The sequence below is a fragment of the Hyperolius riggenbachi genome, chromosome 4 (genome assembly GCF_040937935.1).
Source record: "Hyperolius riggenbachi isolate aHypRig1 chromosome 4, aHypRig1.pri, whole genome shotgun sequence".
Taxonomy (NCBI): Eukaryota; Metazoa; Chordata; class Amphibia; order Anura; family Hyperoliidae; genus Hyperolius; species Hyperolius riggenbachi.
The window spans coordinates 120,274,004-120,301,711 of NC_090649.1; the positions used below are offsets into that span (position 1 = coordinate 120,274,004).

The following is a 27,708-nucleotide window of genomic DNA, read 5'->3' on the forward strand; positions in this document are numbered from 1 at the left end:
ACGCAATGCGTACGAACGCACGCCATCCGCGTTTGTATGCGTTGCGTGGCTGATCCCATCACTGAAAAGTGAATGGGACAGCCACGCGTTTTGGCAAAAAATGCATACAGCATGCGTTCCCGGACCGCACAGGTCCAGAACGCATGCAGTGTGAACATCAGACAGTGCACTCTATGCACTGTCTGATGTCGTGCGTGTCGGCCACCTGCACGGGTTTCCAAAACGCGGCTGGAAACGCGTGCAGTGTGAACGGGGCCTTATACTGGAAACAGAGAGGCAAATACTTGCAGGAAAATCTTCCACCATGTATGTGACACAGAAACACTTACTTAAAGGGAACCTTAACTGAGAGGGATATGGATGTTTCCTTTTAAACAATAAAACAATACCAGTCACTAGTCAGACCTGCTGATCTCTTTGGCTGCAGTAGTAGCTGAATCACATACCTGGAACAAGCATGCAGCTAAGCCAGTCTGACTTCAGTCAGAGCACCTGATCTGCATGCTTGTTCAGGGGCTGTAGCTAAAAGTTTTACAGACACAGGATCAGCAGGAGAGTCAGGCAACTGGTATTATTTAAAAATGAAAAATCCATATCCTTCTCAGTTTAGGTTTCCTTTAAAATATATGAATAAATTCAGCTGATTCAGCCGAGCTTATCTGCATAATTCACGTGCTGAAACTCACATAGCATGCATTTCTATGTTTTAATCACTCCCAGAGTTAAAATGCACTGCACAGCAACTCGCAGTTGTAGTGCTACCTAAAGGTAAATATGTTTGTTTGTTTGTTTTTCAGAATGCTGTAACTTCTTATATTTATTTTGATAACCATCAAGAACAGGGAATAATGGGTTGATAACTAATGGGGGATTTATTTGAATGTATGTTAACATGTATTTTACCAGTAGATGTCCCCACAGAATCCTGTGTACTCAACAGTACAGAAGAAGTAGCGTTCTTGTATGTATACAAATCAACCAGAGGTGAAAATAAACTGATGAGATAAACAATTATATGTCTCCTACTCCGAAAAATGACTTTTTAAAGTATTGCATGTTTTCATTTATTTTAACCACTTACATACCAGCAGTCTCTAGCCACTGGTACCAAAGGAACGGCACCTCCTGACGAATTGCTGTGAATACCCGCCGATCCCCCATTGCCACAGGCAATCCTCTCGGCTGTCGCTATGACGGCAGAGCTGTGTGAGCCAGACAGGAGCCGCTTTCATTAGATATCAATGTAAGCCAATAAGATTGGCTTACAATGATGACAGGGTCAGGAGCAAATTAAATCGGCTCCTGACCGGCTCATAGGGCTCTGCCGTAATAGAGATGGCAGGGTGGGTGAACTGCGGCAGGGAGAGAGTGGCGAAATTGGCAGTAGTGGTGAGAACGCGAGGCGGGATGATTGAAAGCTACACCCTGGCAGTGGTAAGGGGATTAAAACAGGGTGTAGATTTTAATCAGCATGGTCCAAAAGTAGCTAAAAATGTACAAAGTTTAGTACGTTGGAACGTTTTACGGTCTCTAAATCAGTGGCAGCCTATTGTGTCCAAGACTTAAAATACATGAACTATTGACCTTTTTATATCTCTCCCAAGCTCAGTTGTATTCTGCCAGGAAAACTTTTATGGCTGTAGGTTGCTTATCAGTGATGTTTACTATATTGATGACAAAACAGAAGCTGTCACTTCCATGCCTAGAAATAAACTCTTTAGGCAGCAAAGTAAAACAGCCTGGTTACGAACTACTTTTGAACCACGCTGATTGCAATCTACACCATTTTGATCCCTTTACTGCTGCCAGGGAGTAAATTTCAATCATCCCGCTGCACGTACATTGATAGACAGCGCCAGGAGCCAGTGAAAGCGGCTCCGGACCCGCTTACACAGCTCTGCCGTCATAGGCATGGCAGAGGACTGCCTGCAGGGATGGAGGAGCGGTGTGACCGGCGTATGCACAGCAAATAATTTCTCTTAGCGTCTGACGCTTGCTTATCAGTAGAGCATAGATGCTAGGACAGAGGAGCCAGGGGAGTGTGCGTACTTCTGCCCATCATCATGCGCCGGGCAGAAGCAAAGATAATCCAGGTTAAAGGTCAGCCAAGTTGCCAGGACACCGGGAGGAATAGTAGAAGACCAGCGGCTGATGGCAGTGAACAACAGAAGCAGTATCTAATTTTTTTTCTCCCTACCCAGTGCAGGTTTCATTTTACCAGAACCTTTTAGCTTCTGTTATCCTTTAAGAGGCTAAAGACTGCTAGTATGTATGTGGTTAATGTTTGTACTGTTCATCCATATCTTTAGCTCATGTAACCTCGGGTACACTTTAAAGGACTTCCGAGATAAACATTAAAATCTATTTTTGACTCACCTGGGACTTCTTCCACTCCCGAGCAGCAGTCTCAGTCCCTCGCCGCAGCCCTGGTCCTCTTCGCTGTTCTCTCTGGCCACCCGCCTTAATGGCAGCTCTTCTCTGCCCGCATAACCGTCATCTGGCGCATACTGTGCCCACGCAGTATGCGCCAGATGTTGATGCGCAGTAGAGCTGACCCCGCCGGCGGGTCACCATCATTGCAAGTGGCCAACAGGGACACCAAAAAGAATCAGGGCTGCGGTGAGGGACTGAGTAAAATAAGCTTTAAAGATGAACATGTAGTATGTTTAGTACTAATGGTTTAAAAAAAAAAAGTCTCTTATTTCTATCTCCAGTTTCATGGGCTTTAAGGCCCAGTGCACACTGGGCAGACCCGCCGGCCACATCCGCTTGAAAATCCACGTGGCGAATGCATCTCTATGGGCTGGTGCACACCGGCGGTTTGAGGTTTTTAGCAAGCCGCAAACGTGCCTCTTGCTGCACGTTTGCGGTTTGCTAAAAACCTCAAACCGCCGGTGTGCACCAGCCCATAGAGATACATTAGCCACGCGGACGCTGATGAGGATGCGGCCAGCGAATCACATACAAAATCCGCTCGGTGTGCACCCCAACAAATATCGGCTCTTCGCTCCCAAAACCGCTAGCGTTTTGACGCTCTGCTAGCGGTTTTGGTGTGCACTTGACCTAAGATTGCATCAGACTGTCATAGCTGTTTTGAATCCAAACTCCTCTCATTGAGCTGGAAAAGACCTTTTACAGTCCATTATGTCACCACTGACAATATCACAATGCAAAATTCATATGGGCTCTCACATCAAGTGCAATGCGGCAGGTACCAACGTAACTCACAGCAGGCTTTTTACTGATTTCTTTAACCCTTTTGGGGACCGGCTGCCAAACCCTGTTAAACTTTTGAAGCCGTTTGCAGCTAGATATGCTGTGTAAACTATCTAATCTATATTAGATAATTAAATAGATAGATAGACAAGTTACTAGTTATAGTTAGTTTTTCATTTCGGATCAGCTTTAATTAGGTGTAAAGAGATTAGAGCCTAAAGAGTTTTATTGTTGCCTTTTCCCTGTCAGAGCTTTCCCCTCACTTTTTTGACCTTGAGCCCTCCATGGACTACTGAGTTCAAGTAAATTGGAATCGATTTAGGAAAAAAAAAATATCAGCCAGATACTTACCTAAGGAGAAGCCAGGCTTTGAATCCTATAGAGCCTTCCCACTCCTCTCCATTAAAGGACCACCATCACGAAAAACTGTAAAATTTTAAATACATGTAAACATGTACAAATAAGTACATTTTTCCCCAGAGTAAAATGACCTATAAATTAATTTTTCTCCTATGTTGCTGTCACTTAAAGTAGTAGAAATCTGACAGGCTTTGGGCTAGTCCATCTCTCCATAGGGGATTCTCAGCATGGTCTTAATTCTTTATAAACACTCTCTGCAAAGGATTTATATAAAGCCTAGGCACCTTAGCCCATTTAATAAAAGGCTAGGGCCGTCCCCACCGCCACCTATCAGCACACGCGCGCGCGCACCCAGCCCCCTGCCTGCCCTGCGGCATAGCGCAGTAGCACACACACGGACACACACACAGGGGTTTTATTAGGTAGGATGCTGGCCAGCCTCCCTGCACACTTTTCTTGGTAGTTGAGCGGAGTAACTGCCATTTACTAAGTGCTTTTGAAAATAAATACAACCCTGAGAATCCCCCATAAGGAGATGGGCTAGTCCAAAACCTGTCAATTTGGTCAGCTTTCTAATACCTTCTGTAAATAACAGCAACATAGGGGGGGGAAAAAAAAGTAAATTTATGTCTCATTTGTACTTCTCATTTGAATGAGTTTACATGCATTTTAAATCTTAGCAGTTTCACGATAGTGGTCCTTTAAAGGAGTGATCAGGCTTCTAAATGTAAAATAAAGGCTACTCACTCGGGACTTCGTCCAGCCCCAAGCTCCCAGCATGTCCCTCGCAGCAGCTCTGCACATAGCCGTTCGCCTCCTCTTCCTCCCGGTCCGTGGTGATGACTGCGCGAGCGGTGCTGCCAATCACCGCCCCGTGGACCGAAGCACAGTGCAGTACACTCCAGTCCACGTGGCGGTGATTGACAGTACAGGCCGACCTCCAGGTCTGGCGTCATCACAGCGGACCAGGAGGCAGAGGATGTGAACGGCTGCGTGCAGAGCTACGGCAAGGGACATGCTGGGTGCTTGGGGCTGGACGAAGCCCCGGGTAAGTAGCCCTTATTTTACATCTAGAAGCCCGATAACTCTTTCGTGCTTGCTCCCCTGTTCAAACCCCCAGGGGAAGTCGGTAGCAGAGTCCTCCCGAGGACAGGCGGCTCCATACTGTGCACGCTCGAAAGAGGGCGATCGCGCAGTATGGAGCGGCCCGTCTTCAGGATCACTCGGGCTCCCTGAGACTTGCGAAGCCTCCCTTCAAAGGCAGAGAGAGCAGTATTTGATCAAATTGGTCAAATACTGCAATGGAGGATCCTCCACTGGAACAGGCACTGAGAGAGGAGCAGGAAGGCTCCAGACCCTTCCCTCTCCTTAAAGGGAACCTAAACTGAGAGATGGATATGGATTTTTTCCTTTTCAAATAATACCAGTTGCCTGACTCTCCTGCTGATCCTGTGTCTCTAATACTTTTAGCCACAGGGCCTGAACAAGCATGCAGATCAGGTGCTCTGACTGGAGTCAGACTGGATCAGCTGCATGCTTATTTCAGGTGTGCGATTCAACCACTATTGCAACCAAAGAGATCAGTAGGACTGCCAAGCAACTGGTATTTTTCAAAAGGAAACATCCATATCCCTATCAGTTTAGGTTCTCTCTCAAGTATCTGACTGATTTTTTTTTTTAATGCATTTCCATTGACTTTCAATATGGAACTAGGAGGTGTCATTCACAGGGAATAAAAGACATCAATAACAACAACTCATGGATTCTCTATTTCTCTCTCTTCAAAAATACAGTATATTCTGGCGTATAGGACTACTTTTTAACCTTTGATAATCTTCTGAAAAGTCAGGGGTTGTCCTGTCTGCTGGGTGATACTCCCTATCCTGTTACCGACTCTCAGATCTCGCTGCTGAGGACTGCAGTGAAGCAGCGCAGGCGCACATGTGTGAGATCTGAGAGGCAGAGAAGGAGGTAAATAGGATACAAGGGCGGGCCAGACGGGTGAAAGAGTCGTGTTTTAAGGGCACAGCGCAATCTATTCTTCCACACCGCTCTGATAAACAGGGAGACAAAGCTGACCAATCCGCTTAGGGAGAGTTGACCAATCCAACCAGTCAATCGCCTATATACTGTTATATACTGAGTACCACATACAGTACAGCACCAGGATCTGTTCATACATAGCACTAGTATAGGATTTTTATTTGGTATGCATTGGAAGAGGGGTAGTCTTATACGGCGAGTACATCCCAATCTCTATATTTTAACTGGAATAGTTGGGGGGTTGTCATACGCCCAGTCGTCTTATACACCGGAATATACGGTATATATTTTATTTTACCTGTGTCACTTTTAGGGCTGGAACCCACTAGAGTGATTTTTTTTTTTAGCGTTTAGGGAGCGCTTTAAATCACTAGTACTTTCCCTAAACGCTCTGCCAATGTAAATAAAATGTAACAAATTCCACAGTAGCGATTGTGATTCACAAAATTGCAATCGCAGAACAGTCAGCATTTTGGTAGCATTTGCGCTTCAATTCACTAAGCAGTTTAGACTAGTCTACAGATGGTTTGTAGTCTACTGATGGTTTGGTGTAATGTTTTAGACCACTTTTTAGACCTGGTCTAACATTCAGAAATTACACAATTCACAAAGTAACCCCGCCCACTTTTTCTGACAGCTTAGACCAGCTGATTTCTGCTGGTAAATTAATTCTGTGAGGTATTTTAGATGTAAAGGAGCCCATACACTGGCGATTTTAGCCATCGATCGATTCTATAGAATCGATCGATCAGAAATCGATTCTATCAAATTCCCTATTCGATCGATTTGATCTGACAGGATAGAAGCACTAGGTTGATCTGCTGCTGGCAGCAGATCAATGGCCCATAGAGTTGCATTTGATCTAATGGTCCAATAATGCATTTAGATCAATTTTCAATAGATTCTGAAATCTATTGGGAATCTGTTCCTAGAGTGTGGCACACATTAGATAGATTCCTGTCAGATTGGACTTGACAGACATCTGCCAGAAATCTGATGGTCGAATTAGCTATTAATCTATAAGTGTATGGCCACCTTAAGGATGGAACCTTTTGAATTAATTATGCAGGAGTTTAATTGTATGCAGAAGAGAGCTCAAAGGAGAAGGATGTCAGTAATAGCTACTTGTTTGTGAATTGCATCTTTTGATCATTTCCCCTGCTTTACCGACCTAATTGCCAAATGGTTTAGACCAGGTCTAAAAACATTTGGTAATAGTGAATTCCCCTTTGATACAACTGACCAAACCATCAGTAGTCTAGTCTAAACTGCTTAGTGAATTGAGGCCAATGTATTAAAGCGCTGGCAAAATCGCTCATGAATCGCTACACATAGCGATTTGAAGGTGATTTTAAAGTACTGCAAACTGTAAAAAAATAAATAAATGATACATTGAAAGGACAAATTAGAATTAAAATCCCTAATCGCTACATAATCGCTGGCAAAAAGCTTACACTTTTTAAAATTCACATTAGATGCAACAGCCCATTGAAAATCATTGGCCCGTCTCCATCAAATGTGGGAAATTGCAAACAATTGTGTCCAGGAAACAAAATGTGATACCTGCGTTGTTTTTGCACACAATGCAAGCGTCCCTTCAATAAGGAATATAGCACCAAGGCCCACCAAACATACATATTTATTGCTATCGATGAACCAAAATCAAAGAGCACCTAAAAGCCACTATAGCACATCGGACAACCTATAGAGTTGGTGAACAATGGCTTTTTTTAATGCATGCCCAAGCAATACCCTTATAATACAAGAAACACAGCAGAAATTAATTCAGTAACGTTTGTTATAGAATTATCTGGCCACATAAAGCGACAAGCTTAGATTAAAGCCTAAGCAAACGCAGGCAACAACACTGCCGGATATAGGAGGTTTCTCCTCCCTCAACCACTTCCTGCAATATGGACATTTATATTTGTGCACCTTTAGTGTAAATAGGAAGTGTACTTCAGTCCACGTACTCAAGGATGTTTTCTTCAGCCCTTGGCATGAAGTGGTTAAAGCAAACCTGTAACATGCCCCCCCCCCCCCTCCCCCTAGATATCGAACTAAGTGGAGGGAAGCCTCTGGATGGTGTAGAGCAGAGTTCCCCAATCCTGTCCTCAAGGCCCACCAACAGTACATGTTTTGCAGGAAACCACAAACATGCACAGGTGAGGTGTCTCAGCAGAGTTGATTAACTACCTCTGTGGTTTTTCACAAAATATGCACTGTAGGTGGGCCTTGAGGACAGGGTTGGGGAACTCTGGTGTAGAGGCTTCCTGATCAAGCCATGAGGCCACCGTTGCTGCACAGAGTACCTCTGCTCATATGGAGCGCGTGTGAACAAGAGGCTACCAGCGATAGCTGGGTCAAGGAGGACAATGGAAGCCTATGAACCATTTAGGTGGTTCCCACTACGTGGGCAAGTTTCTAACTTTTTTAGGGGGACATGTTACAGGTTTGCTTTCATTATATAACCTAAAGCAAGTCTTTATTAAACAAACAAAATCATAGCCAGGTGATCTTACAGTGGCAGCAGCTTCTGTCCATTTTTTTTGTACAGTCCAGATCATGCATGCATGCATTCTTAATTGGAGAGAAACTCTGGAAGCAATGTGGCTTGTTCCTGTAGTACACTTAAGTAGGCACTTATACAAGCTGGATAGGTGGTGTTGGGGGGGGGGGGGGGGGAGAGAGAGAAAGGAGGAAATGAAACCAAAATGGTGTTAGCGAACAAAAACACCGCTATTGCAGTAACATTTTTACGATAGAGTACTCAATATTCAGTGTAGACAGTACATGTGGTGACTGTAGTTCCATTCCAGTTTTAAGTGCCATTTCCCTGAATTATAAACAATGCCACTGTAATTTAAAAGCAGCAACATCTTGCATATAAGTAAGACCTGAACAAATTTAAAGCAGACCTGAACTCAGAACTTCCTCTCTGTTTTAAGAGATATGCAACAGCATAACCTTTAAACAAAAACAATTCTTTGTTACAACTGATACAAATCCTAAAATAAAATCTGCACTGTTTCTACTTCCTGCTTTCATGAAAGCAGACAGATTATTAACATCCTGCGCTTTCAAATGAGCTTATCTGCCATCTCTGCTATGGGACACACCTTGTGATTAGACACAGAGGAGGGGGGGGATTAGACAGGCTAAACTCTCTAAATACATACAGGGTGCATTTCTCTCCGTTTTCCTTCTGTCCTGTGTAAGAGCTCAAGTCCACTTTAAGGGAAAAAAAAAAAAATAGTGAAGATGATGGAAGGTTCTGGCCCCATAGAGCCTTCCGGGTCCGCTCCATGTCCTCATTCGACCGCTGTGCCCCTGTGAATTTGTGCAAGCAGCTCTGTCAAATAACCATTTTGGATGCCTCATGTAGGTTTCGGAAGTACTCGCAATCTAAAGTATTTTCGAAGATGAGTGGATCTCTACTGTGCATGTGCAAGTTCTGGCTTGTTGTGCATGTGCAGTAAGGATGCCCCATCTACAGAATTACTCGGGGACAAGGGTACTTTCAAAGCATGCCAAGGAGTCCTGAAGGTTCACATTTTCAACAGGGCATATAGGTTGAACAAGAGCACAGAGAGAGGACCAGAAAGGCTCTACGGGAGTCAGTGCCTTGCCTCAAAGGCAAGTATCCAATCAGAAGCAAGTTTATGAGTAAACATGCCTTTGCTCCAGATTTAGTTTCCTTTACTTCTTTGGAACATGTCTAATATAGTTTGCTGCTTGTTACTCGGCTTTAAGATTTTTCCCCCATGAGGTGATGAGGACAGCTCAGAGGCTTTTCTTGTCCTTCCAGAAGCTGGTCGGGATGGTGCACATTTTGGAGGGGCAGGCTTTTTGTTTTCATCAGGGGAATCTCCACTTTCAGAGCCCTTAGTGTTGCACTTCGAAGATGCCTTTTCCTGTGATTCAGTCTCTGAAGGCTCCTGCGGCGTTCTTTTAGGTCTCAGCTTATACTCATCTGGAGAACCCTTCTGTCTGCTGACTTGTTTCTGCTCTTTGTCCAAAAGTTTCTGCAACTGCAGAGCCAGAAGTCTGTCCTGTTCCTCCTGCAGTTTCCTTTCATGCAGATTTTCTTCAAGCTCCTTTAGTTTTTCTGTACGAGATCCGAGCTCTGTACTGTTATCCAGTGAAGACATCTTTGGCCTCTTTTCATTTACATGGTCTTCATCTCCAGAGGAAGCCAGAGTTCTTTTAAGTGTTGTTTTGTGTAGGTGTGTGGGAGTACTGCAAATACTGCTGTCTTCAGAATTTTTTCGCCATCTTCTATAGTGGTCCTGGGACGTGGAACACCTTGGAGGCGAGAGCTCCGTAGAGGATATACTAATACAGGAGTCATTTCCCATCCTTTGACTTACATGTTTAGTAAACAATCCTGCTGACTGTGTGGCACTTCTACCAATAGGATAATTTTCAGTTAGGTCAGGCAGCTGCAGTTCTGTATCTGATCCTTGCAAAGAACCTCCCTTGACAGTAGAAAACTGAGGGGAGAGCGTGGGCATTGCATCGTCATCTGAATCCTCCAGCAGAGACGCAGCATGTTCCACACTGTCGTTTATGTGCTGTCAATAAAATACATTAGAAGCAGTCGTTATTAGAAACACACGTCAAATAGCAGCATAATATAAAACAATCCCATCAATGTAGCTTGAAGTTAAAAAAAAAATTCACTATGCTCAGTTATTATTTATTGTATTTATAAAGCGCCAACATATTACGCAGCGCTGGACATTAATTTAGGTTGTGTGGTATATGCAAGCTATACACAGGCCACTCAAACTTCAGGTAAATTAACTGCTTAGTTCAGGAATTCTACATCCTGCATTAAACATAGCCACCGCCTTGTATGCACATGATTGGGCACGCTCGTGTGCGATCCTGTGTTAAAAGTGAATGATTGTTGCTAGCAATAATCATTCACTAAATCCAGGCAATTAAAAAAAAAAAAAAAAAAATGTTAAAAAAGTGACAAAATAAAGTGACGTGTCCCTAATAAAATAAAAAGTGATTTATCCCCAGCTAAAGAGACACTGAAGCCTGAATGTGTTTAACATGTTAGCCCTACCTAAAAGGCCGCATCTCCGCCGCTGAAATCTAACTAAATCCCCCCCCCCCCCCCAACTCCCCCCCTCCCCCGCAAAATCCACTACTTTCTTGGTCGTGGATTTTGCTGCTGTTGGAGGCAGAGCTATGAGCCGCCGCTCTGCCTCCATGCCCGTCTATCAGCGGCGGATCTCCGCCTCTCCCCCATTCCTCTCAGTGAAGGAAGACTGAGAGGGGCGGGGGAGAGGCAGTGATCCGGGCTGACAGACGCGTTGAGAGGCAGAGCTGCAGCTGAAAGCTCTGCCTCTCACGGAGGCGCTACCCGAATTGCCCCCTGGGGAGTTAGGGGGGTTAGATTACAGCGGTGGGGATGCGGCGGTTTAGGTAGGGCTAACATGTTAAACACATTTTTTAAATAAAAAGATGGTTTTCAGGAGACTACCAGAGTCTCTTTAAGTTTTAACCCCATGCTAGCCTATTAACCCATTGTTAACCCCTGCATTACCTAGATCTGTTTATAAAAAAACTTTTAATGACTACCACCATCAGATGCGATCGTTGGGGCAAAAGTTTGGAGCCCCAATGTTCTACAGATGTATCATTCTGCCATTGCCGAGCAATGCATCTGTACAGCACTATGGCCCCTCACACTGTTGCCCTAGCGAACGCATCCGATCGATACAGACGTGCAGGCTGGGGATGATGTTCCGCCACACACTCCGCTAGTAACATATGACATATGGGGTATCATTTTAACCGGGAAGGGCCAAATAATTCATTTTTAATGAGTTTTACAACTGTGGGACATGTCATGTGAAAATTGGGAAGGTTGGGGGTTGGGTCGGGAGTGTCTTTTCTGTATTAACGCCTCATATTTTCCCAAACAATAAAATAAAAGTATACAAAGAAAGCCTAGATTGTACTGAAAAACAACAAGATACAGTATATACCACTATGATGGTATAAGTAATTAAGATGTTACTGCTGTATGAACAGTGACACAGCTAAAAAGTGTCAAACATGTCAGGAATCTTAAGGGGTTAAAACCACGGAACACAAACTGGTTAAAGTGGACACAGTGGTACCAGCAACACACTGCCTAGGGAGAAGCAATAAACAAGAAAGGCAAGGAGCGTCAGCAGCCACCAATGAAAATAAGACTCTTTTCAATGGTTTGCCCTCTCTTCCTAGAAGCCATGATTCCTGTGACATTTCTTCCATTTCCATCATCCTCAAATAAGAAGCTGATGCAGGCAGAGGAAACCAAGGCACTGCCTACATGAGCTTACAGTCACTATGGCGATGGTTATAATAGGGATGCCCGACTTGAGGTCTTCCAGATCAAGGAGCCCGACTAGAACGCCAGGGGCAAGGATGGCCAGGATTAATTTGGTGTGTATTCTACATTGATTGTTTGGGCTGTAATCCAAAGCTGAAATGTATTTCCATGCTTGTCACTATATAGGAAGTTTATATATAACCCTATCTTTTGGGCAGCTTACTCTGTTGTATGGAAAGGGGGGGGGGGGGGGGGGGGAGGATGAGCAGCACAACTGCAGAGTCAACAATAGCATTGGCCAATGATTTTCCAGCTTGGTCAACAGCAAATAGCAACATGCTTCCATGAAATGTGAGAATTATCCCATAAGTATTACCATTTTTTTTAATTTTTTTTTTTCACAGAATATGTTTAAAGAGACTCTGAAGTGAGTAACAGAATGTGATTACTGTATGTAAATCACTATAGATAGTGCTAAACCACCGCATCCCAGCCGCAAAAAAAACGAGTTGTTTATACCTCCTAAATCCCCATCTGCAAAATCCACAACTTTCTTGGTCGTTGCCTTTGCCGCTCATGGAGGCAGAGCGTACGGCTGCAGTTTTGCCTGCATGCGTGTCAATCGCCGGCTCTTCCCCGCCCCTCAGTGAAGGAAGATTGAGAGGCAGCGATCAGCGGGGTTTGACGTGCTGAGAGGCAGAGCTACAGCCATAAGCTCTGCCTCATCAAGAAGCGCTCCCCGGAGTTAGGAGAGGGGATTTGGCAGTATAAACCCCTCATTTTGCCGCGGGAATGCGGCGGTTTAGCACTATCTATAGTGCTTTACGGTAATCACATGCTGTTACACTCGCTTCAGGGTCTCTAAATACGATTGTTTGTATTGCTACCAAGGTTTTTCACCCTAAGTCATGTGAAGGAACAAAGCAAGAGGGAATTTTATGCTACATAATCTTTGGAAGATGATGGCACTACATAAATCATTAACACTACTTGACTTGTAAGACATGCCGTGCTAAGCATTGTTGGCAATATTGCTGCCAAGGTTTCGCTGGATCTTTCACAGTAAGATAACCTTGTCCAGGTTTTTTTTATCCTTTGTGTCAAATAGACATTTTAGAAAAATGGAGTCTACGTTTTCTGGATGGCCTTTGTTCTTCAGCGCATTCAACTTTTCTTTAAACTCACTTGCCTTGTATTTTGACAAGTAAACAGGCTAGTCCTAGCCACACATTACTGGCAGCACTGGAGCTTTGGCAGGCTATATATGCTGCAAAGTGGTGCTCCCACTTTAGGCTATACCGTTCTCCTGCTGCCAGTTGGTTTCGTTACCGCTGACTTGTAAGTTGACGGCAACTGCGCACCCCAGGCAACGCGTATATTTCTTCACGTTCCTGCCTGCAATAACGTCCCGCCATTAACGCCGGATAGCATTGCAGGCAGGAATGTGAAGAAAGATACGCGTTGCCCAGGCGCAGTTGCGGTCGACTTGCAAGTTGGCAGAAATGAAACTAGCTAGCGTTGGGAGAACGGAGGATCGTGGAGGACCAGCGCGGGACAGGAAGGCTGCAAGGGGCTGGCAGTCGGAGCAGTGCTTTTCAGCGCAGGTAGATTTGGGCGTAGTTGGCGCCACCATAGACTGTAACAACAATTACAGCTATAGCGTCGCTCAGTGAGTAACGTCGGCACAGTCAGAAGACAGAGCCAAAGTTGCTTTTAAAACACAATAATTCGGCCTCCAGCAATAGCTGTAAGCCGAATTATATCATTCCCCACTATCCATGGCGGCCTGGAGGGGGAATAGTAATTAACACGGCCCGGACTTGTGCAGAAGCAGGATCAGCCATATACCGGCTGTATCCTGCGCCCAAGTCTACCGGCGCCGATTTCAAATGTATGCGCTGGCAGAAGGTCCAGGTAAGTGAAACACTTTGTTTTAATGCGATCTTCAGTTCCGCTTTAATAATAGCTTTATTCTTATTTAAACTGAAAGCTGTAGGAAAATTTACCAGTGTATATCCATCTGCGACATGACGAGATTGTTCAATATGAACCACTTTCACAGACACTGGAGACAGGAACCTAAAGGAAAGAAAAAAAAAACAAATATAATGCACGCATGCCAATGTGCTAAGCTCAGAGACAGCAAGACTGAGGTGCATTGGTTCTGCTCTGCATTATATGTTTCATCTGTCATACCCTGTCATTTTCCATACTGTAGTTGGGTTACAGCATCCCTCCAGCTCTTGCCAATCTGTTGCCCTAATTGAGGCGATTTAAAAAGTGCATCGCAGCCATTTTTCTAATCGCTAGAGCACCGCGATAACATGTAAATCGCATTGCCCTTTTTTCAGGCGCGGAGCTAGGGGGGGGGGGGGGTCGGGGTAGGACAAGTGCCCCGGGGCGCCTGGTCCCCAAGGGCGCCCTCCGCCTGGCTGAGCTGCGGGTTTTTTTTTATTTATTTTTTTTTTTTTTTTTGGCGGCGGAGGGGAGCAGCGCAGAGAAGAGAGAGAGCTGTGCGGACGGTGGGGAAGGGGGGCCATATCCCCCCTCCTTCCCTCACCTTAGGTGCTCTCTCCCTCCCTCGCTGTCCCCTCCAATGTCCGGGTGGCTCTTGGCTGGCAGCGGCGGGCGGAACTCACCTCCGTCTCGCTCCAGCGCCGGGCGGAAGTTCGGGTGCGCAGCCGCTGCTCTGGTCTGGACCAGACCAGAGTAGTGGCAGATCCATCCGGCGCTGCGACGAGACGGAGGTAAGTTCCGCCCGCCGCTGCCAGCCACCCGGACATTGGAGGGGACAGCGAGGAAGGGAGAGCAGCTCTTCTCTGCGCTGCTCCCCTCCTGCTGGGGAGGGGGACACCTGACCTGGCTACCTACTCTGGGCACATATACCCCTGGCTACCTACTCTGGGCACATATACCCCTGGCTACCTACTCTGGGCACATATACCCCTGGCTACCTACTCTGGGCATATATACCCCTGGCTACCTACTCTGGGCATATATACCCCTGGCTACCTACTCTGGGCACATATACCCCTGGCTACCTGTTCTGTGGACATCTCTACCCCTGGCTACCTGTTCTGGGGACATCTATACTGCTGGCCACCTATTCTGGGGACACCTATAGACCTGGGGCTACCTATTTTTGGGGAAGCACTGCTGTCAGATTGAGTGTATTTTGGGGAACTGCTGCCAGGTGAGAGGTGTCTACCATATTAAGGGGGCATTCTGCCTATTTATGTGAAATGCTGTCTATTTATGTGCCTCATGACTGCTGAATTTGTCTTGTTGGGGGCCTCATGATTGCTGAGTTGGTCATGTTGGGGGCCTCATGTTTACTCATGATTGCGGAAATTGTCTTGATGGGGGGGGGCTCATGATTGCTGAATTTGTCTTGGAACATGCTGGAAGGTACATACTGAGGGAGGGTGGGTGAGCGTGAGCCTGCTAACCTCCATGTACATTTGAAGGGGCGTGACCAAATGTGGAGCACCCATAACCACGCCCACATTTGGTCACGACCCTTCACCTTAGGGGGCGCATTAATAGTCTTTGTCCCCGGGCGCTGAAAACCCTAGCTACGCCTCTGCCTTTTTTTACTACGGCGCTTCGATCGCGATTCGTTTTTTGCCTACTTTTAAAGACCATGCCTCCTGCAAAATAAATACAGGGCTTCCTCGAGATCAAAAAAAACTTATTTGCAGGGGTTCCTCCACAGTAAAAAGTTTGAGAAAGGCTGCTCTAAACTGACAGACAGGTGCTGGGGCAGCTAAAAGGCGACATATCCCCTACACTATGGAAAACAACAACTCACTGCTGAGCTCACCAGCACTAGCCTTACTTTGTGTCAATCTTAGCCATTAGTTGGGTTTTAATTTCACACAGCAACTAAAAGCAACACAGTGTGCAATTCATCAGCAGAATTAAAAAGTTTACACGAGGTGATATTTGACATTATGAGATAAACATGTGTATGTACAGTACAAAACATAATAACCAGGCTGTTTAACTTATTTTGCTGCCTGAAAAAGTTAATTTTTAGGCATGCAAGTGACAGCTTCTGGTTTCTCGGTACCTTGTGTGGGAATATAGTAAACATCACTGATAAGCAAATTACAGCCATAAAAGTTCTCCTGGCAGAATACAACTTCTGAGGACAGGGAGAGATAAAATACATGAACTATTGACCTTTTACTAACTCTGGGACACGTATTAGGCTGCCACTGATTAGAGACAGTAAAACATTCAACTTACTTTGCAAGTGTTTCAATATAAAAGAAAAGCCTAGGATACTCAGTCATTTTTAGTAGGATAACTATAAATTGTTTATCTCATCAGTTTATTTTCACCTCGGGTTCACTTCAAAGCACCAACTTGTTAGACCCCTTTCACACTGGGGTGCTGCACATCCAGCAAAAACAGATTGTGTTATTCCAATGGATTCAGTCACACTGCACTAACTAATCAGAGTTCCTGTAAATACCGTATTTTTCGCCGTATAAGACGCACTTTTTCTCCCCCAAAAATAGGGGGGAAAAGTCCCTGCGTCTTATACGGCAAAGGCAGGGAATTCCCGACTTGGAAAACGCCCGCCGATACGGACCGCGACCCGCCGCCACGTCGGGAATTCCCTGCCTGTGTGGCTGCACCCGACCGTTGCCTCTGCCCGCTCCCCATGCCTGTAATGTGTCCGGCGTGTGTAACAAGTTCCCTCCCGCTGTGTGGCTGATCTCTGCGTGCCCCCGCTAGTGTATAATATGCCCGCTCCCCCGCCTGCCTTATCTCCCTCCCCCATGTGGTTGCTGGCCCCCCCGGGTGTTAATCTGCAGCGGCTTACCTCTCCGCCATGCCCGCGAGGATTGGAGACCTTCTTCACAGCCGCGCATCTCGCTCTAGTGATCGGCATGTGATAATGACGCAATCACCACATGCCGATCACTAGAGCGAGATGCGCGGCTGTGAAGGAGGTCTCCAATCCTCGCGGGCATGGCGGAGAGGTAAGCCGCTGCAGATTAACACCCGGGGGGGGGGGGGAGGGGGGCCAGCAACCACATGGGGGAGGGAGATAAGGCAGGCGGGGGAGCGGGCATATTATACACTAGCGGGGGCACGCAGAGATCAGCCACACAGCGGGAGGGAACTTGTTACACACGCCGGACACATTACAGGCATAGGGAGCGGGCAGAGGCATACATCGGGTGCAGCCACAATTTACACACACACGGGGACACAGGCACATGGGGCAGGCATGAGGGACACAGAGGACACGGCAGGCATGGGTGACACAGGGAACACATGGGGGACAAAGGCACATGGGGCAGGCATGAGGGACACATGAGGCATGCATAGGTGACACATGGGGACACAGGCACATGGGGCAGGCATGGGGGACACAGAGGACACATAGGGCAGGCATGGGGGACACATGGGGCATGTATGAGGGACACAGAGGACACATGGGGAGACAATGGGACACAGGAGGACAACATTTGAGGGTTAACATGTACAAGACTCTCCTGGATTATGGACGCACCAGGTTTAGTATATATAATTTTTTACTCTGGTTTTTGCCCTCTATACCTAGGTGCGTCTTATATGCCGGAGCGTCTTATACGGCGCGAAATACGGTACATTCTGCTACTACATATTCTTTTCAGTTCTGGGGCTTTAGGTTATTCATGCATCTTTCCTCACCTCTCAATATCTCCAGACTGACTCGCTTTGCCCTTAATACTCTTGGATGACTTTGCATTGAAAGTCTTACTCAGATTTACAGGAGAAGTCTCAGGAGATGGAGTACCTGAAGACGCTTTGGACTCATTCTATGAAGAAAAAAGTATGAAAGCGATACATATGAAGAGACGACACATGAGCAGATGAATAATGGCAGCCAGCAACCCTTCACCCATAATGTACCAGGTTGCTGTTGAGCATCCAGGCCAGCTCCTCATCCTTCTTCAGCTGCTCTTCCAGGTCCCTCTGTGCGCGTTCCAGAGCCAATCGTTGCTCCTCCTCTTCCTCCGCCAAAAGTTTCTTTATGTAGTCCTCACTTGCCTTCCGTTCTTCCTCCTCTATTCTGAGTCGCTCAGCCTCAATCTAATCAGAATCATACAAATTATCCCCATGCTTACAATCCGGAACTAAAATATGTCAAGAGTATAGGGGGTCCATAAAATGAATTGTGCCTTTAGTGCATTGCCACACACTGGGGTTCAGTACGCTCCTATAAGCAAATACATTATTCAAAAAGCATCAACTTGTATATTGCATTTAATGCTTGATTCATATTCTGTAATAAACAATGTCAGTTGCCTGACTGCTATGCTAATGCTCTGCCTCTAATACTTTAACCACAGGACGAGAGCAACTTTCACATATCAGCGAAGCTCTCATTCATTCACCAATAACTTTATTACTACTTATTACACCTAAATTATCTATATATTGGTTTTTTTCAGGACAAATTAGGCGTTTAGCATCAGGGCTGTGGAGTCGGAGTCGTGGAGTCGGACAATTTTGGGTGCCTGGAGTCGGAGTCGGGAAAAAATGCACCGACTCCGACTCCTAATGAATTTGTAACTGTAATTAAAATAGAAAATATGATAAAATGTTCTATTTCTCAGATAATGGTCATTAAAAATAATGTATATATACAGTAATAGCTGTGCTTAGTCCACAAAAATGAAATAAACCAATCAAAATGAGTTACTTGTGCTGCTTCAATAAAGCAGTCCCCGTATTTTTAAGGTCAGATATACATATCTGATTGTGACTGTATATATGATGTGTACACAGGAATCTCATATATACTAAATAACATCTATGCTGTAAGAATAAAGCCTGATGTGTAGCCGTGTCACTAATAGAGATGGTCAACGAGATGGAAATAATTCTGCACGGATGCTGATTTATGCAAATGTATGCACTCCCTTTGCTGATGAAATCAAATAATGTGATATGTTATTAAAATTTGGTTTGGTGACAACAAATTAAAGGGTAACTGAGACGGATGAAAAGTAAAGTTTTATACATACCTGGGGCTTCCTCCAGCCCCCTTCAGGCTAATCAGTCCCTCGCTGTCCTCCACTACCCGGATCTTCTGCTATGAGTCCTGGTAATTCAGCCAGTCAGCGCTGTCCGGCCGCATGCCGCTCCCACAGCCAGGAACATTCTGCACCTGCGCAATAGTGCTGCACAGGTGTAGTATGCTCCTGGCGGCGGAGTGTGTGCATGCGCACTACGCCTGACTGGCTCAAGTACCTGGACTCATAGCAGAAGATCCAGGTGGTGGAGGAGGACAACGAGGGACTGATTATCCTGAAGGCGGCTGGAGGAAGCCCCAGGTATGTATAAAACTTTACTTTTCATCTGTCTCAGGTTTACTTTGTTACACAGTAGTACTATACTCTACATATGCACTCCCCACAGAGCTGCAGGGAATCCACTGAGAATGCTGTGCACGTTGAACACAGAGGTGTTGTCTGTTTACAATCTCCTCATTCCCCTGCAGAGTACCTGCACATCATTCTTACATGTACCCACACTTACATTGCCTAGGGCCTGATAGATGTTCTTTGTTCCGGTTTGTACCTTTTACAAGTACTCTTACCAAGGACTAGTTTTAGTCTAAAGGGAATAAATATAGTAGTCTACATATCCTTCTCACTTCAGTTGTCTTGTAAAATTCCTAAGAGTTGGCAGTTAAGAGACGAATTTCATGTTACATACTTTTAATCAACAAAATTGTAATATGCAAATTAGAGGAGTCGGAGTCGGTGGAATCCTAAACTGAGGAGTCGGAGGATTTTTGGACCGACTCCACAGCCCTGTTTAGCATGTGATAATTTTGTTTAGTAATTACCTTATTTTCTATACATTTTAAAGGGAAAAAAATAGAAAAAAAAACAAAACACTATTTCTTCATTTACAGTCAGTATAGCTTTACAATAAACAGTGCTAAATATAAGTTAAACCCACAAATGTTATTTGCATATTCATCCTGGTTATTAAAACATTTAGATTTTGTTCCTAGCACAATGTATGGTGACATTATTGTATTTGGAAAGAAAGGTGTCTTTTTCTGTTCTTTCATTTTTTTTTTCTCTCTCATACACTAACGATGATTACAAGACCTGATTTACAAAAATAATAGTAATAAACCCTCATGGCAAACATATTTAAAAAGCCACGCTCCTTAGATAACATAATAATAAAATTATATATATATATATATATATATATATATATATATATATATATATATATATATATATATATATATATATATATATATATATATATATATATATATATATATATATATATATATATATATATATATATATATATATATATATATTCTGTAACTATCATTTTACAAGTCTTATTTTTGTACAAAATGTGCGAAAATTTAACTGCTTTTGATTCAGTTTGTGACTAAAAAGAATACACAAGACGTGGGCCTCAACCCTAAAACTGTCTAAACTCTATTCTACTACTTATCACAGTTAAAATGTTACCACATATGTCTCTGGTAGTTTTCTTACAACTTTTTCAAGTTTGATCACAATTTTGAACATTAATTTTTATGTTTTGATTGAGTTTGTCCCTACCTATTTTTTATGTGACGGGGGTCCAAGCTGTAAGACACACCAAAATGTATTCTACAACTCGTCATGGTTAAAACGATACCACATGTGCCACATTTATTAACAAACTGGTGGTGCATTGGCCACAAATACAATGGACGTATATATGTTCTTTGTCATGAAGTGGTTAAATAACTTGCCCCAGAATGAGCATGCAGGTTAGATGCTTTGGCTCTCGCCTGACTCTTTGGACTCATTGCACCCAGTAGGCTGCAGGTGTATGACCCAAACAACTAAAGCCAAAAGTTCAGCATAACCTACAAGGCAATGAAAAAGGCAGCCTCCGTATTCCAATTACTTCAGGTTCCCATTAAATTACAATGCTGGAATATAACATTTGGTGCGTATTATGTGGAGGTTTCTGGTTCCTTGCTCTTCCCTATGCTGATATTCCATTATATCCAAGCAGAGAAATTTAGCAGCCAGGTGATCATATATAACCTCAATGGTTATCTAAATCATTCCACTGCAAATCACCCTCTTCCAGTTTCTTCCTTCACCCACTGCAGAAACTGATCCACATCGGTCGGTTGCATCCAAACCTTTGCATATATCTCAAGGGCTTTCATGCAAAAATGGTGCTGAGAAGTTTGTGGGCAGGGTAACACTGAAAAATTGCTCACCCTGCTCCTGCAAGACCTGGCGGCATTTATTACCATTACCCCTCCATGCCGCCATGGACTCAGGGGAATGATGTTATTCGGCTTCCAGCTATTGCTGGCGGCCAAATGACACCGTTTTTAAAATAATTTCTGTTCCATCTTTTGATGGCGCCCAAATTACTGTCTAGGCGCAGCTTAGCCGCAATTCACATTACAGAGTATGGCGGCCCAAGGTCGCCCAAATTGTCCACCTTTGCATATATCTCCAGGTAACAAAAATCACTTGTGCTATCACCAAGAAAACGGTAATGAGAAAGCAGGGCTGTGGAGTTGGAGCAATTTTGGGTTCCTGGAGTGGATAGTTTCATAAACTAAGGAGTCGGATAATTTTCAGACCAAATCCACAGCCCTGGTAAGTATTAGACCATATATGTCACACTGCGACCCACGGGCCAAATCTGGCCCTCAGAGCAAATAAATTTGGCCCTTGAGTGGTTTCCCCAGTTTGTATTATGTTTAGTCCACTCTAGACCACTGGGGATGCTATATTGGAGGTAAAGCCCTAGATCACCAGGGAAGCCATATGGGAAGGGAGGGGGAAAGCACTGAACACCAGGTAGCTTTATAGGCAAGAGAGGGTGGTCACTAGCCGCCCACGGACTGTATAGGGGAGGAAAGAGGCATTAGACACGAGGGAACTCTATAGGGGAGGAAGGAAAGCCACAAGACACCAGGGAACTTTATAAGGGAGGGCAGCCACTAGACTTTGAGGTTGGCCCACGACTAGGTCCCAGCGTTTAGTTTTGGCCCACTTTGTATTTTAGTTTGACATCCCTGTATTAGACTAAGGAGTCTGAGCCATTTTGGGTACCTGGAGTCGGAGGTTTCATAAACTGAGGAGTCGGAGTTGGATGATTTTTGTACTGACTCCACAGCCCCGTCAGAGAAAAAGCCCCCCAGCAAACATCAATAACAAGCCTCTTGTCTACTAGAAATTCATCTTACCTTACTGATTTCAGCCTCATATTCTTGCCTTATTTCCCCTGGCTCACACAGTTGCAGAGTTGGAAAAGGCGTAAAGCCTAAAAGACAAAAAAATAAATAAATAAATAAAAAAAAAAATATGTTACGGAACTAGATTTATTGCTTAATGCTTGACTCCTAAAAAACAAATTTGTTTTAATTTTGTATAGTGTGCAAAGGTCACACACAAATAGCTGAGGAGGGATTCCCTGTGAAGTTAGGTGACATAACTAGCTCTTGTATCCGAGGCAGTGCTGCCAAGTCTGTGGAATGCAAGACTGAAAGGCAAAAGCTGGTGTGCAGAGGCAATGAACCAGACTGACAGGATGAAAAACAGCAGGGATGATTTACCAGCTTAAAATACACATGCAGGATACATGCAAAACTTGCAGAGCCTTCCTCACTCAATGTGAAAAGCGGCTGGTGCAGCTTTCATCAAATCACTACCTTTAGCTGCCAAATAATCACTGTTATACTATCAGTCAATGGATTGGTGGGTCACAGGCCTAAACTTGTCAGCGTGAGCAAACCAGTCAGGGTGCCGCTCCATGACAAGATTTCATTTACACATCAGCGGTGACACTCCATGTGCAGCACACCTACAGATAATAAATTACTGCACCTATCCTAATGGTACATTCCTCCACAGCTCATTCTAAGCAATGCGGATACATTAAGCGCTTGTACAAACTTGTATTAAAATAAATAAAGATACTGAGAATCCCCCATGAGGAGATGAACTAGTCCAAAACCTGTCAGAACTTTACTGCCTACTGTAAGTGACAGCAACATAGGAGAAAAGTAATGTATACTGCATTTTACTCTGGGAGAAATGTACAACTCCAAACGTACACATGTATTTTACATTTTATAATTTTTCACATTGCATAAACATGTAGAAATGTGCACTTGTCACCAGGGCTGTGGAGTTGGAGCAATTTTGGGTACCCGGAGTCGGCGATTTCATAAACTGAGGAGTAGGAGTCGGATGAATTTGTACAAAATCCACAGCCCTGGTAAATATAAGAGTAAGGAGTCGGAGCTATTCTGGGTATTCGGAGTTGGTGGTTTCCTAAACTGAGGAGTCGGAGACGGAAGATTTTTGTACCGACTCCACAGCCCTGCATATCACGATGCATACAATGCACTTGCCACTTATAGTCTCCTTTCTTTTTTTAAAAGAAGGTATAGAATTATAGAATTAGCAATAAGGGGGGGGGGGAAGGGAAGACTCACCATCTTCAAATTCGTCATCCTCAGTTTCCAACCCACTCGCCCGGCGCTTGCAGTCCTCTGGGTACTGACGCTGGATAAAGTCCCACAGTTCCTGGTTAACTAGAGTCCCTGAACGAGTGCTGTGCCGTGCCCAGGAGGAGACCCGCAGTCTACAGAAAGGGCAGCACAGGCTGGCCTTCTCCACTGTCATCTGGAAACATGGGAGGCACAGTGTGTGATCGCATGGCAGGGTCACCGGCTCCAACAAGATCTCCCGGCAGATTGCACACAGGCATTCTGAGCGTGATAAAGGGTACTGCAATTTCTTTGGCATGCTGGAGTTGCGCATTATTCATCATCTGCAGAGCAGGAAGTGATAAACAAGACAAGGTCAGGAATACACTTTTCTATAACAAAACAATTAAACTCATTTGGTCTGCAAATTTCAAGCCGAGCTAAATTGGAAAAATTCTAAAAAGTACAAATGATCTGCAGTGCAAGCAAAAAGTTTTTTTTTGTTACACTGCATCTTCAGAATTAAAAATCTGTTTTACATCTGTGCTTGCATGCAGCTGTATACTTATGCAAGACCCTGTACTGGCTGGCTCCCTGCCCAGAATGTAAGATCTTGATTGGCTCTATTTTTACGGGGCCATAAGCCAATGGAGTCAGCTCCTGATTGGTACACGGAGCTCTCCTGTCAGCATGGCATCGAGTTGCAGCGATGACAGAGCGGCGCGAAGTGCGAGAGTGATTGAAATCTATGCCCTGGCAGGAATAAGGCTTTGTTTTGAGGGTTTCCCCCCCCCCAGCACTCCATTGCACAGTACAATTTTGTGCAAAGTGCTTTTGTAAGCGCTTTTGCAGAACGATACTGTTTTTTTCACTTCCTGATATCAGTCAGGAAGTGAACTCTTTGACCCGGAAAAGAAAAATACAATGCATTTATTTTTAAAGCGCAAACGCAATGGCCGTATAAGAAAAAAAACGTTGTGAGCCATTTGCGTTTTTCCTATACCTTCCATTGTAGAAAAATCACCCCGAAAATAGTACATGCAGCGCTTTTGTGAACAGAAAGCAGACAAAGCGCGCTGATATGAACTATCCCATATGGATTCATTGCACAAGGTATTTTAGGGCATTTTTCAAAGTCGCCAGCACTCAAAAAAAAGCGCAAATCGCCCTAGGTGTGAACAAGACCTACCAGTTCCCAAAGAAGACAGATTTCAATCACTGCCGCCCAGCAGTCCGGTTAAAGAGGAACTGTAGTGTAAATAACAAATTCCTAAAATTGCTTATTCTTTACAATATTACACTTTTGGGGACCGCCGCATGTAAATCTTACGCTGCACTTGTGGCTGTCTAAGCCTGATGCGGCATAGGATTTACGCCACCTGTCATTTTTCCTCCCGACGCGATCAGCGCACCCGAGAGGGAAGATTAAGCTGTTATGTGACAGCTGACATCTCCCCTCAGTGATCAGGAGCCATCCGACACCTGGCTACAAGGGGGACACCATGCCCAGCTAGCTAGACTAGGGATCCTGCTGCCTGACACCCCCCCCCCCCCAAATCTGCCCTCCCACATGTAAATTACCTGGTCTTAAGGGAGGTTAGGCAGCCGGTCCCCAACGGGTTAAGTTATCGATTACTTAGTCAGTGTTTGCCCATTGTAAAATCTTTCCTCTACCCGATTTACATTCTGAAATGTTTCACTGGTTGTGAAATCTTTAGGCCTCGTTCACATTATCAAACGGAGATGGCTGTGCGATCGGAACACAACGCATACGATTGCACGTCATCTGCGTTTGCATGTGTTGCGTGGCCGATTCCCATTCACTGTAGTGAATGGGACAGCCATGCGTTTGAGCAAAAAAATCCGTGCAGCATGCGTTTGCGGACTGCACTGGTCCGGAATGCATGCAGTGGGAACATCAGACGGTGCAGTCTATGCACTTCTGATGTCGTGCGTGTCTGCCTCCCGCACACATTGCCAAAATATGGACGGCAAACCCTAGATTTCTAGAAAGCCACTGAGAACGCTCTAGTGAGCCTATCTACCGAAATGCTGCTACCGCCACACAAACGAAGCAACTAAAAACAGCACCGGAGATTTAGACGCAGCCCACGCTGCCATAGCCTGTAATAGGAACTGAGGCTAAAGCGGCACTCAGACAGTAATTCCAGAGCCCAAATTCCTATAAAAACAGCATAATTTGGCCACCAGCAATAGCTGGCAGCCGAATTAAAGGAAAACTTAAGTCAACTATAAAAAAATGAGATTTACTCACCTAGGGCTCCCCTCAGCCCCCAGCAGCATTTCGTGCCCTCGCAGCCCCGCTCAGATGCTCCTGCACCCGCCGGCGAACACTTCCGGTTTGGCCGTCACCGGCCGACAGGCATGGGAACGCGAGTGATTCTTCGCGTTCCCAGCCTGTATATCGCCCCCTATGCTGCTATTGCTACCAGCTGGCCGCAATAGCAGCATAGGGGGCGATATACAGGCTGGGAACGCGAAGAATCACTCGCGTTCCCATGCCTGTCAGCCGGTGACGGCCAAACCGGAAGTGTTCGCCGGCGGGTGCAGGAGCATCTGAGCGGGGCTGCGAGGGCACTGATCGGCTGCTGGGGGCTGAGGGAAGCCCCAGGTGAGTAAATCTCATTTTTTATAGTTGACTTAAGTTTTCCTTTAAGTCTATCCCTACTGTCCAAAGCGACCTGGAGGGGGAATAGTAATTAACGCCACCGGGACTTTTGCAGGAGCAGGGTGAGCCGTTTAGCGGCTTTACCCTACACCCAAATTTCTGTGCAGCTTAATTATAAACTTACACCACAAACACTGAGCATGGGAGAAGTAAAATCAGCCAATGAAGTACATTGCATTACTGATCCACGCTTCAGCATAAAACACCACACCGTAGCAATGAAATGACAAGTTGTAAATGAAGGCAAATACTGAGGTGTGAGAAGCCATCCCACACGTAAACAATGCAATAGATTGCAGACATGGCTCCCCTGCTGTCACAGACGTGCCTGTACATGTCTCCACACAGAGCAGCACATCGCAGGACTCCCCACACCCCGAGATATCCCTCCTCACCCCTCGATGCTGCGCTGGGAGGCCGGGACATCCCGATCCTGAGCGGGAAAGTCAGCAGGGACTCCCCGGAAACCGCTCGTCTCCTCAGCAATCTGGCGCCAATGCGAAACCAATGACAGCAATTAATCTCCTCAACTCATTCGCGCCTGCTCGCTTCCTGTCACTAGAGGGCGATCTACCGCCGTATCCTCTTATTACAGCCAGAGTCCTACATTATTGTAGCGCCTCAGCGGCCATATTACCGGAGACCAGCCTTCTCCCAGAGTAGTATTGTCTGTAGTTACTTTGTGTGTGTGTAATAAATATATGATGATTGCGCCTCTAACACTTACATTTAGTCTAATAAAGAGTAATGTAACAAACAAAAAAAAAGCTACATTAACCACTTTAGCCTTAAAGAGGAACTGTAACATAAAAATATCCCCTGGGGGGTACTCACCTCGGGTGGGGGAAGCCTCCGGATCCTAATGAGGCTTCCCACGCCGTCCTCCATCCGTCAGGGGTCTCGCTGCAGCCCTCCGTGGAGTCCGGGCAGCGGTGACGTCATTATTTACCTTCCTGGCTCCTGCGCAGGCGCTCTGACGGCTTTCCATTCCGAACTACACGGAAATACCCGATCGCCGTCGGGTCCGCTCTACTGCGCAGGCGCAAGTCTCCTGCGCCTGCGCAGTAGAGCGGACCCGAATGAGATCGGGTATTTCCGTGTAGTTCGGAATGGAAAGCCGCCACAGCGCCCCCGCTGGAGCCAGCAAAGGTAAATATTGAAATGACAGTCGGCACAGTCGCCGGCTGTTCGGAGGGCTGCGGAGAGACCCCCGTGGGACAGAGGACGGCGTGGGAAGCCTCATTAGGATCCGGAGGCTTCCCCCACCCGAGGTGAGTACCCCCCAGGGGATGTTTTTAATGTTACAGAGTCTCTTTAAGTCATTTTTCACCTTATGCATCAGAGCAATTTTCACCTCCCATTCATTCGCCAATAACTTTATCACTACTCATCACTATGAGTTGATCTATATCTTGTTTTTTCTAAATTAACGGAAATATAAAAAGAAAAAAAAAAGTGGAAAAAAATATTATTTCTCAGTTTTCAGCCATTATAGCTTTACAATTATGCGTGCTACCATAATTAAAATCCATGTATTTTATTTGCCCAATTGTCCTGGTTATTACA

The 27,708-nt window shown here is 45.2% G+C and overlaps 1 protein-coding gene across 1 annotated transcript; it reads right to left on the bottom strand.

The window, feature by feature from the left end:
* Nucleotides 1–7,324: 7,324 nt before the first annotated feature.
* Nucleotides 7,325–26,690, bottom strand: RNF168 (ring finger protein 168). Its single transcript, XM_068280463.1, has 7 exons — nucleotides 26,538–26,690; nucleotides 23,460–23,797; nucleotides 22,206–22,282; nucleotides 17,867–18,046; nucleotides 17,645–17,772; nucleotides 13,960–14,032; nucleotides 7,325–10,193 (listed from the first exon to the last, which is right to left on the bottom strand). Exons 2-7 carry the CDS (start codon nucleotides 23,785–23,787, stop codon nucleotides 9,309–9,311), a joined length of 1,671 nt encoding a protein of 556 aa, XP_068136564.1. The 5' UTR covers nucleotides 23,788–23,797; nucleotides 26,538–26,690; the 3' UTR covers nucleotides 7,325–9,308.
* Between the last annotated feature and the right edge of the window lie 1,018 nt (nucleotides 26,691–27,708).

Excerpts from the sequence above, each read along its gene's own strand:
- RNF168 (XM_068280463.1), bottom strand. The coding sequence starts at position 23,787 with ATGCGCAACTCCAGCATGCCAAAGAAATTGCAGTACCCTTTATCACGC. Across the intron at positions 17,773-17,866 it reads GGATGCTCAACAGCAACCTG|AATGAGTCCAAAGCGTCTTC; the intron begins GTACATTATGGG and ends TTTTCTTCATAG. Across the intron at positions 10,194-13,959 it reads TCGCAGATGGATATACACTG|CACATAAACGACAGTGTGGA; the intron begins GTAAATTTTCCT and ends TTTTATTGACAG.